The sequence below is a fragment of the Thunnus thynnus genome, chromosome 2 (genome assembly GCF_963924715.1).
Source record: "Thunnus thynnus chromosome 2, fThuThy2.1, whole genome shotgun sequence".
In the NCBI taxonomy this organism is placed as follows: Eukaryota; Metazoa; Chordata; class Actinopteri; order Scombriformes; family Scombridae; genus Thunnus; species Thunnus thynnus.
This window is the reverse complement of record NC_089518.1, coordinates 7,223,635-7,235,790: the sequence shown is the minus strand read 5'-3', so window position 1 is coordinate 7,235,790 and position 12,156 is coordinate 7,223,635. Positions and strand designations below refer to the sequence as shown.

The window sequence follows — 12,156 nt, the reverse complement described above, 5'->3', positions numbered from 1 at the left end:
CCACCCAGTGGCAATGAGGAGGAGTCATCCCATCAGTGATTATACATATAGTATGTAATGTGTTAATGACATGCTAAATTCACTTGTAGAATAAAATAAAAGTTGCCTTTGGCTGGTTTATCTCTGATATGGACACAGTAAGGAATGAACTAAACAGATTAATTCTATTAAAAATTCACATTTTGGAGATTTTGTGACTGGACATGCTTTTCTCCTCTCTCAGTAGGAGGCACTGCTAAATCTGGTGGTAAAGTATATCCTCGCAACCCCTTTACCAACACTAACCCTTAATAAAATCTGCAGAATTTACCATGAAAGATGCTGAAATCCATGTGTGCAACAACATTTTTCTACAATTCCTTTCCTATAACTGTTTAGGGCCCCTGTCCAGTTCTAGGTCCCCTGATCTTTCAGAGTTATCCCATGTAGCGGTCCCTCTGGTTCCCCCCAAAATTCATCACTCAACACTCATAGAGCAAAGACCAGTCTGTGTAAACCAGATTTACAGAAATCCACCTAACAACCTGTTAGTCTGCCAGTGCAGCTCACAACACACAATACACACAGGTATTTATATGAAATATGGGACTGGAACTTTATTTTTCAGTTTTTTATTTAAGTAGATTAAAGAAAATTGCAATGAAAATGGTTCAATTAGTTTTCCATGATGGAATGTGAAAACTGACACAGCAACTTCTGAAAAGCACTCGGACTGCAGTATCTGTACAGTCACTCGGAGCAGATGACCTTCCTCGAGTGGAGAAAACTGTCTGCAAAATAGGACCTAAAGTTACAGATTAGCCTTTTCAGACATTCTCCTCTGTGGTGAATCTGTTTTACAATTCAGCTTTAGTTCTGTTTGTCTTTGTAAAAGCCTGTTGGGGTTTCTGGGTTTCAGCTGCAGTTTCTGTTTCATTATTCTTTTATATTTAGTTTCAAAACTTTTATCATTCATGTGCAAGAAAACTAAACCTGTATCTCTGAAATGTTATCTTTTATTCATCTGAAAGCCTGAAATATGGCTTTCGTGAGAGTTCCTTTTTTATTGTAGCTGCCTGAAAAATCATTGTGAGACCAGAAAGTAAATACTGGTAAACTTAAACCAATGTGGACTCCTTCAATCTCAAAAAGGTGTCAGTATTTTAAAAAGAGCAAGAGATAAGCATAAAATTTTTACACACACATTTTCAGCTCCAAGTAACTTGATGAGCTCAGACAAATAACGACAAAATATGACAACTACAAAGCAAAATGAGATGTGAACATTAAATTGTGCACACCGCTATTGAAAACAACCACTTTTTTGTGATTTAATTGTTAAGAAATGAATGGTTCGACTGGAGGACTCAAAATTGTCATTATGCCAAATAAAAGCTAGAGGGCTAGAAACTTTTTTCTTTGTTCCTGAAAAGCTTCAGTATTATTCAAGAAAAATATAGTTTTATGGAAATAATAAATAGCTTAGACTGACACCGACATGAACTGCGACTGTGAATATGAATTGTTTACCTGCACACAGAACAAATTAGGGGTTTGACCATGGCTTGTTTGAGGTTTCCACACTTCAAAGTCAACTTAAAATCTCTTCAGCCCCTGATTTATCAGCCCTGTATTTGTTGCTTGTATCCACAGGCTGTTTTCTGAAGTGGTTTTGTTTTGAGTCCCATCTTATATGTCTGGTGGACTTGTTGAAGTCCAAGTATAGGGCAGGCCGTTCTCGCTCAGTCAGCAATTGCAATTTCCTGTTGGAGAGGCACTGAGTGAGAGTCTAGGCCTGCAGAGGCCGACCTGAATCACAAAGGGGACGGGTAAGCAGATACTGTAGAAGAGGCAGAAAATACATCAACAGACTTGATCATCTGTATCGTTGGTTACGAAACAAACCACTCACAAAGAACAGTAGGAACCAAGGAAGGAAGAGAGGATAAGACCTTTCAGTCAAGTAAGACGTGCGGCAAAGAAACAAAACATATTGTATATTCACTCCTATCAATCAAACCACTATTTATATGTACACAAATGTGTCAAAGCAAAATGTCCATGAGAAGTCAGCAGAGTGTCCACTGCTCTCTGAAAACACATCTAGTACATCTGCACCACCTCAGTTAAGACAAGTTCAACCATCGTCGTGCGTTGTGCAGTGGAGGAGAGTGATGCCACAGAGGGCTGAAATACTCAGGTTTCTTCCGCTCAGGTTCAGCTTCCTGTCCACACAGTGACAAATCCCAGAGCCAGACAGCTCAACTCGTGGTCAGATCAGATTTGGGCGGCAGCTCCAGACTCTCAGCAACCTCTCCTAACTCGTCCAACAACTCCGTGAACGCTGGCCGTCTGAAAGACTCCACCTTAGATCGGGAGAGTAAAAAGTACAATATTTTACTTTGAAATGTAGCGGAGTAAAAGTACAAAGGACCAGAAGATTATAACATTTCAAAATTAACACACTAAAGTAAAATTGCATTGAAGTACAGTAGTTGAGTAAATGTTCTTAATTATTGGTATCATTGGTAATGTTTTGAATGTATGCAGACTTGTTGGTGTACAATATATTTATTGATCTCAAGCATTAGCACTGATATGGAAATAACAATGTAGCTAATTGTTTTAGTTTTAAACATTTTGTAATTTATTAATAACATGAGGTCTAAATTATTGTCATTAATTTAGGTTTGCACTTTCATTCAGTAACTTTTAAGCTTTGGAGTTGCGACAATTTCTCATTTTCTATTGACAAGTAAACAATCTGCCTGGCTGAGGCACATTGTAAGTAGTGTCTAATTGTGTCCACCAGGGGGCCACAACAAGAGCACAATACAACTGCAGAGTCTATATATTTAATCAAGGAAATACCAGAGTTTTAGGGTGTTCACTGTCCCAATAGATCATCTGGCACTTTAACTTATACATGATGCAAACACTGGAACTGTACTGGTATAGTGTACTACACTCCAACATGGCCAGTTCAAGCTTAAGGCATTTTATTACATTTAAAGGTGTTTTGAGAGATAGAAAACTCAAACAACAGCTGTTTAGTACAGTTTTCTTTTAAAAGAAAATGCAAGAGCCTCACATCATTAACCTTGTTCTCCATTTATTTAGTCCATCCCAACCTTCACCGACCGCACATTTACTTAACATATCCTGTGATTTAAAGTGTAATTATATTCTTACATAATACATTTTTTTTACCATTTTCTAACCATATCTAAACCATATTAAATTTTCAGCAATAAAGCTGTTATAGTACTATATTTGATATGATTCACAATAAAATGTAATTCACTTTAATAACACATAAACAACATACAACACTTACACACACAAACATAATAGTAATTTGCAGAACAGAACAGATCAATGCCATGACCCCATTTTTTTTGTGTTTTGTTTCCATGTTAAAGGTATAATATGGAACTTTTCTGCATTAAAATGTCTAAAAACCTCTAGACCTATGTAATATATATTTATTGAGTTGTGTGCTTACAGTATCCCAAATGCCTCCAACAATGTTCAAACCCAGAGAAATCCATTTTTTAAAATTAAAGTAACAGTCCGTCTCATTTGGTCACCTTTGGTCAATGGCGTCATATCCTCCCTGTGTATGTGCCAGAAGCAGCGTGCCAGAAGCTGTCACAAATGTACTTTTTATCCACTGTTAGGCCACATTTCTATAATATACTTTTAGATCTTGGTTGTTTTTAACTATATTTTTTAACCAGATAAAGGATTTTAGTCATCATATGTCTGGCTCTTAAGTTATCAGAGAAACAAGCTGTGCTCTGCAAATAATTTGACTCCGGTAAAAACCTCATGAACGATGAACACTGAAGGAATCCTAACCAGGAGAAGCTGACTGCAGTGACGCTACTACATGACGTTTATTTATGGTTTTGACTGAGAGACACCTTGCAGCCGAAGATTACATATTGTGCGTTTAACTCTTTTATCTACCTACCATACAGCAGCTGGCTGCTAACTCCAGAAGACGCTCAGGACAGTCAGTCACCAGCTCCTTGAATGCTTTCACATCCAGTCCATAGTCCTGAAATACATGAATGTCAACAGTCACTACAGTGACAGCACACTATGTACAGTAATATTACACATTTTACTAGACGCTGGTAAAGGATGTTTCACCTTCAACACATCCATGTGCTGCAACAATGAAGATTTGTGTCTCTTTCACAGATACACACATACTAACACAACATATGCTGCTATTCACATACTGTTTGGAAGTGAAACTTGTATTGGCTCATATATGATACATAAGGGTTTACACACCAGTACTTACAGTACAGTAGCAGTAAACACTGCTAATGGTTGATTTATACCAGTGCTGAATATTCATACATGTTATAATTTCCATATCCTTAAATCAAGTGCAATTCTGGTTTAAAGCAATAGTTTGACATTTTGGGAAGTATGCTTCACTTTCTTGCCGAGAGTGAAATGAGAAGATCAATAGAGACACCGAGAGAGACACAAGAGACAAGAGGTGATAAGCCGAGCTCAGCATAAAGACTGGAAACACCTCTCTCCAAAGTTCAACAACACCTCTGTAGCTCACTCATTAACACGTTGAATCTCGTTTCTTTAAGCTGTACACAAACAGAAATACAAACAAAAGTTGTGGTTTTACAGGGAGTCGCACAGACTGTTACAATTTTTTCTTTGTTTGTGTGCAAATTAAATCAGTGTTAATTAGTAAGATGTTGGTAGACAAATGTTGAACTTTGGGAGAGTCCGCTGTTTCCCCTGCTTCTGCTCTTTATGCTGAACTAGGCTAATAGCCTCCTGGCTATAACTCTGTACTTACTGCAGAGATAGGAGATTGGTATTCATCTTCTCATGTAACTCACAGCAGGAAAGCAAATAAAAGTATTTCCTCAAATGAAAAACTATTCCTTTAAGGCTTCCCCTGAAAAACTAACTAATATCACTGTAATGTAATATTTGAGTTAGAGCTTGAGGTTTAAAGTGCAGTTCTCCCTTTAGAAGCATCCTGACATGAGCTGATGTCTGCTGTGACGACGGGTTGCTTATTGAGCTCTACCTGTGTTCTGGGTAGTATCTCTGGGTCAGCAGGGATCCTGGCCAGGATTTCACAGAGCACAATGCCGAAGGAGAAAACATCCACCTGGAACAAGTAACAACATTAAGATACAATAATCTGTGTTGATCTCAGACAGATTTGTAGTGTAGACATTCCACCTGCAGCAATATTGTGTCCAAACACCTTGTATTAGACCTCGAATGCGTAAAAATATACTTATCTTACACTTATATTAAGAATTTTAAACAACATAAATATTAATAATATCTGCAACATTTGGTTTCACACCCATTCTTTTATATGGTAATGCCTCTCTTTCTGTCCTTGTCAAACATATGAAACACTGACTATGAATGAAGACTTTTGTGTTTCAGAAGTTTGCAATGAATGACATCAATACAACAAACTTCGTCTGGTACCTTGCGGTCGTACGGCTCTCCTCGGAGCATTTCTGGGGCCATCCAAAAGGCAGAGCCCACCAGTGAGAGCTTCCTGCCGGGGTCTTTAACCGGCAGCTCCACCACTTCTCTGGCCAGGCCGAAATCTGTCACCAGGGCCTCCCGACCTCGAGACGTCACCCGGATCAGACAGTTCTGGAGAAACACAAACAGGTGAGACAAGTTATTACAACTGCAGTGTGATATTCTGCCAGCAGAGGGCAGTGTAGGACTGATATCTGAGGCGGCAGGAGTCATGAACAGTTAGTTTTGTCAACTGTCTACTTTATCTCGTCTTTTAAAGTCTTGATCTTTGAATGTGCTTCCATTGAGTAAGCATGTGTTTCCTGGAACACCAGCTGCCAGACAAACAGTCTCTCTGTAGTCTCTTCACTTATCAATGGGCTCAATAGGATCTACTGTCAGCACCTTTCCAGCACACTAAATAATTCACCCCCACATGTGAGAGACTCAGAGAACAACAGAGACTCAGTTTGGCTGCTTGTGTGCTACAGAGGAGCCTCCATCACATCAGAGGCAGACCACACTGACTGAGTGACATCAGATAGATTTTAATAAAAAAAGTTCATACTTTCTGTGGAAAAAAAACAAACTGAGATTGTACAGAGCTGGAGGTGTGAGGAGAAGCAGACAGCGGGGGAGCACAGAGAGCTCAGAGCTGTGGTTGCATAACAACAACGCCTGGCCCGAGGTGTGTGTATATGTTTGTGATGCTAATACATGTGTATAAATCACTTTTTTTTTCTGTTTTTCTGTGCACAGGTTTCTGTTTTGTGTTTGACTGGGTGTGTGTGAATGTGACGTCTCAGCATCTGGCTTCCATTGCACCAGAAGCCTTTTCCGTCCGGCAGCCTGTCATTACGAGGCTCTCCTGGGAAAAACTTCAATCTCAGACATCACCTCTAAATTTAGCCCCGGTCCCTAATCTTTCTGCCAAGGAAAGCAACAGTGTGGGGAACAAAAATGGAAAGCGTTAGTAGAAAAGGAGAGAGAAGAAAAAAGCAGCTTGTAAGCACTAATTAAATGGGGCCTAAACTTCTCTAAGAGTGTAAACTGTGATTGAAGTTAACTTGTGGGGTTACTGAGGCGTATTCACAATGACTGCATTTTGGTTCGGGGGCTTTGGAATGTAATTTGCCTTTTGGACGTCCTTAGACTCTGGCGTCAGAAGCTTCTCATGTTCAGCCACTTAACTGGATTTGCTATGGATGACTTAATCCCAGCCAAACTTTCCTCACCCAAATTTAAAGCGTAAAAAACATTCTCCAAACTTTTCTTTGACTCAGTGTTTAAAAGAGGAAAAAGTACAAATTCCTACTTTTCTGATCAGATTTATGTAATGTAAGTGTGGGTTTGCATTGCAATGATTACAGAGTGACAATCATTGTGACCATTTGTCATATTTCATCAGAACATGCCTTACTGTACCACAGACAAACCCAGGGAATACATAAAATGACTAGTTAGCTAGGGTTTATTATGGTTTGATAAGATTCCAGGCACACATCTACATGTCAATACTGAGTCAGTCATAGCGCCACTTACTGACAACAGGAAGTCAGCCTTATATGACAAACAGCATCCAATTTACATTTCATGCAACGTTCGATATTCATGAAAATGCATGTCAGGTGACCTCCACTACTGCTGCATTAAAGACACACTTGTGTAAAACCACCTGCTGGCAACAGGAAGTCAACACTATGTTGCAAACTTTCTTCGACTGACATGAAATTTAAACTGGGAGGCTAGGGGAGCGTTAGCCTCTGAGCTAGCCCCGGTTCTCCATCTGGATCCAAACGCAGCATCAAGTCCTGGTTTGTTATTCAGGTTAAAGAGGGAAAATGTGGATTTATTAAAATGAAATGGATTTGATTTTCTTGTATCAGTATACCTTTCACATATTCACTAGGAAATATGTCACAGTACAGAAGCTAAAGACGTTCTAACCTCCATTTAAGCTTTTTTTTTGGTCTCCACCAATTTCTGATAGAAACAAGAGGCTTTGAACAGCTGCATGTTTAACTCCCTTGTCTGCAGTTTGGTGCGGAGCAGGTAGGTATCAGCACTTTTTCACTGCAAACAGCTGCCTGCTGCTGATGTAAACAAGGTTGGTGAGAGTGGTCAAACTGAAGCAAAGTGTAAACACTTTTACATTACACACAGTTACTGTTCTGTTTAGATAGTTTCAGATACAAATATTGATTCATGCAGCTTTAACTATACATTAATAATGCTGTAGTTACCAGGACATTGTGTAAATAAATAATTTAAAGAAAAACATTGGCTGCACCAGTTGCACCACCAAACAAAATTTTATGTCATCAGGATAATTTCAGAGATGCTATAATCACATAACATTTATAAACATAGTGGCTTAAAACTTAATCTGAAGTTTGGGGGCCAGGAAACCAAAACAATAAGCTTAAAAAAGGCTGAAATGCTCTGTAGAGCTGAGAGAACTTATGTGTTATTTGATCTACTGTTTGATAAAAAAAAGATTGATTAGTGCAGCTTTAACTACCTCAAAGATTCATTCAATTATCACCATTCATGGATCCACATTACGGATAGATCAATCCCATTTATGCAGCCAGAGCGTGACGTAAATCAACTATGGTCACCATGTGAATAAAGAGAATTGGGACAAAGCCAAATGAGTTGCCTCGGGGTGACGTGCATGGTGAGAAGGTTTCGTGGCCCCTCTTCTCATACAAATCCTGTGCGCATGTGAGTGTGGACAAGTTATGTGTGTAGCAACAGCACTTAGTTAGCAACAGTCTATTAGCATGACAATAGAGTGACTGTCATGTTGCCTTGTCCCTTTGCATTACTGACTGTTTCTTCTGTGAAGCCTGGCAACCATGAGAGACGGACATGCACCTACACAGTGTATTCACACACACACACACACACACACACACACACACACACACCCAGGCATAAGTGTGTGGATGAGGATGTCTTCAGATGATTTTTCACAAGAGTTAATGAATAAGAAAACTGTGTTTGATTTTACAGAATGTTTGAGGTTTACCACACACACAGTGTGTCGGCTAAATTGTAGAGAAGCATAGTACTTGTATTTTCCTTATTTTACTGTGACAGTGTTCGCTCTGGCACTCATTTGGTTTTCCTTTGGGACAAGCCCGAGACATTTGGTAGTTAAAGCGACTACAAACAAACCTCAAATAACATTTGTGGGAAAAAGCAGGTTCTGGGATGGAGGCATGCCAGAGTCCTGGGCCTCGTAAACCCCCCATGGCCTGTCAGGCTTTTCAAGTCTATAATGAGAAGTTGGTCGCTTCATTTACACAACAAATGATCTTTTTTAAAAAGAAAACTGTTACAGGTGAGGAGATAAAGGTAATGCGAGTGTATAAAAGAGACTGGTTAAGCTACTTGTATGCTATTCGGCTAGCAATGATGCACAAAACATCTGTTGCTGATTTGTGTCTTTAAGTGCTCTGACATTTCACTGCAACTTTCAGGTCTGAATGAACAACCATAGAGTAAATAGGATATGATGCTGCTGAATTTATCTGACAACACAGCAAATGCCGTGCAAACTAGACTCCTGCTAGGAAATTGAACAAAGGAGGGCACTGAGGTAATTCAGGCAAAGTGATATACGACGGAGATCCTGCACCTCCCAGATGGTGAGAAAAAACTCATTAGACGAAAAGAAGCAGGGGAAACTGAGGAGTCCTTGCCAAATGACAAAAAGCACGACCAACATTTGTGTCAGTGTAATGTGTAGTTTGTATCAGAATTTTTTAGCAATGATAGCAGCACAGCTCTAGCGATGAAAAAGTCTGTTGGTCCAGGCTGAAATATCTCCACATCTAGGAGATGGATTGTTACGACATTTTGGACAAACATTCATGATCCCAAGAGGATGAATCCCCTGAATTTTCTTCTAACACCACCTCCAGGTGAACTTTTTTGTTCTTTATTGAAATACCTCAACAACTATTGGCTGGATTGCTGTGACATTCATGTTCCCCAGAGCATGAACTGTAATAACTTTTTATCTAGTGGCATCATCTGGTCAAAATACTCTGCTTTGTGACCAAATACCTGCAAAACTAATGACATTCCCATCAGCATCAGCTTTACTTTGTGAATAGTGCTATTTAGAAAATGTTTGCATGCTAGAACAATACGGTGAACACAGCAAACACTGTACCTGCTAAACATCAGCTAACGCTAGCATTATCATTGTGAACATAATGTTACATTGTGTTAGCATGATGATGTTAGCATTTAGCTCAGGTGCAGCCTCAAAGAGTTGTTAGCATGGCTGTAGACTCTTGGTTTTGTTGTTACAGATGTTATTTGAGCAAAGGTCACACATCCCATAAAATAACTTAAAATTTGCTCAGTTTTCAGATTATTCTATACAGGAAAAAAACATTTTGATGTTGTATTTTGTTGATAATCTGTCCCTGTGGTCAGTGTACAAAATACAGGGGGTCTCAGGGGTTCTGGGGTCCCTTAGTTGACAACTTGAAATCTCAACAATGGGCCAAATTGTTTTCTATTTATCTACACAGAAAGGTTTATTTTTATGTAACTATTGAAATCTTTGATTGTTTTTATGATAACGCAGTAAAACTATATTGCAGTATTTGCTCCGCCTCTGTATAGTTAAAACGTCCATGGATCCATTTGTGTCCAGGACCCCCCCGATCGTCACACAGTATTTTGCACACTGCCTGTGGTGTTATATTTTAGTTGTTGAGCTGTGGTAGTGCATCCCCCCCTGTGAGGTCTCTGTGGTGGAGCAGTAGTGATAGCAGCTGATGAGAGATGAGGTGAAACTTTAATGATCCCTGTGGGGACGCGTACTGGACCGCTGCAGCAGTGAAATAACAGGACAGAGTGAAAGACAGACTGAGGGTCTTGCCTTAGAGTTGAGGTCTCTGTGGTAAATGTTCTTGTAGTGCAGGTAGATCATCCCTCTGCTTATATCACAGGCCAGGTCCACCTTCTCTCTCCAGCACAGGGGAACATCTTTCCTGGCCAGAAGCTCTTCCAGACATCCACCATTCACATACTGGAGTTAGGATGATATGATATGAATATAGTTGGATTATTTCAGATTATAGAAATAGGAGGTTGATGCAGGGGGACAATATAAAAATATAAGATTATCATATAATATACGAGCCTTATTACTCTGAAGTAATGACTAAGATCTGATAAGACTGTAGATTTATGATCACTGCAAATACTGCTGGACCCACGTCTGGTTATACAATAAATGTCTGACTCAACTTGTCAAGCATTTCATTATCACTATCAACTCATATCAGTGTAATCTGTTGTGTTTTTCACTCAGAACAAAGCCTGATTGTGAACAAACACAGCAACGATGACTCACAAGTGTCAAAAAAAAAGTGTTTGACTCACCTCTAAGATAGGATAGAGTTTGTCTTCCTTCACACAGATTCCCAGATATCTAGAAAATGAAGAAATACATTTGTTATTACTTTTTTATTAAAGTTACATGTTCCAAGAAAATCTATTAGTATAGCATTTGTTTTAAATGAATTTGCATGTCTTTTTATTCATTATTGATATATAAAGTACTTTTTCCCTTAACAGAGATCTGTATTATAGGCCGCTTGATTAACAGAGTACTAATAATAACCATATTTTAAACGCTTAAAGTTAATAAAAAGAAAAGGCTAGCAATATTCTACAACAAATCAAATATTTATTAGTCCGTCAGTACAGAACTGTGTCCTTCCTCTTTCTGTAGCCCCAGGCCTGTTCTACTGCAGACTTAAATATTTAAAGCAGTTCATAAACACACTTTAAAAAAAACAAAACTGGTTCCATAATCTCGCAACTGGTCACTGTAGTTGTTAGTAAATATTAGTCAAACAGGAGGAAATAGTGCATTTGTTGGGGACTATTTTTACAGGTGGATTAATACACATTTGGTGCTCTAGTGAGTATTTTTTTGCAGAAGGACAGTGTGTGTGTGTGTGTGTGTGTGTGTGTGTGTGTGTGACATACACTGCAGGTGTCGTGCAGGGATACAACTGATAACATTAGTAAGAAACCTAGACGTACTGAGCCGAAATAACAAAAAATGAGTATTGAGTATATCCTTTAGTAGTTTTATCCTTCAGACATGAATTTTACACTTGATCACAGTTTATTATCAAAGCTGATATTTAAAAAAGACAGAACAGTTGAGCAACAGCATTGTGTTTGGTCCTGGGAATAATGGCCTCAACAAACATCATTAACACGCACTTTGTGTTTGGTTTCAGTCCACACAGAGTGCGCAGGTTTGTGTGTACCAGGTACTAACAGTGTGGACTGCTTTCATCACAGTCTGCTGTACTGTAAGCCGTGACCTCAGCAGATAAGCTGCTCTCTGATAACCTTTCTGCTGTGACCTTGCTAAATGGCTAAAATAAGATTGCTTAGGCAAACATTATGTCTGCCTGGCTTCACACTTTATGTAACTGCTGTAGACAACAGGGACAGTGTTAAATAGCACCAAAGTCTAATTTTATTTGTGTTGACTGCAGCTGCAGCATCTGAGTCTCAGACACAGCCAGACTGATTTTTTTTCATTTTCAAACTTGTAGTTTTCATCATGTGAGGCAATTTATCAGATTT

The 12,156-nt window shown here is 39.0% G+C and overlaps 1 protein-coding gene across 4 annotated transcripts in view; it reads right to left on the bottom strand.

Annotated features, from left to right (window-relative positions):
• Positions 1–595: 595 nt before the first annotated feature.
• Positions 596–12,156, bottom strand: part of zgc:162952 (PKc_LIMK_like_unk domain-containing protein) — a 28,527-nt gene continuing 16,966 nt past the window's right edge. For all 4 annotated transcript variants that reach the window (XM_067601473.1, XM_067601482.1, XM_067601490.1 and 1 more), the window contains 6 exons: positions 10,930–10,978; positions 10,424–10,573; positions 5,476–5,649; positions 5,057–5,140; positions 3,956–4,042; positions 596–2,345 (listed from right to left, as the gene is read on the bottom strand). In XM_067601473.1, the coding sequence (XP_067457574.1) occupies positions 2,241–2,345; positions 3,956–4,042; positions 5,057–5,140; positions 5,476–5,649; positions 10,424–10,573; positions 10,930–10,978 (649 nt within the window). In that variant the 3' untranslated portion in view covers positions 596–2,240. The remainder of the gene's footprint in view (positions 2,346–3,955; positions 4,043–5,056; positions 5,141–5,475; positions 5,650–10,423; positions 10,574–10,929; positions 10,979–12,156) is intronic.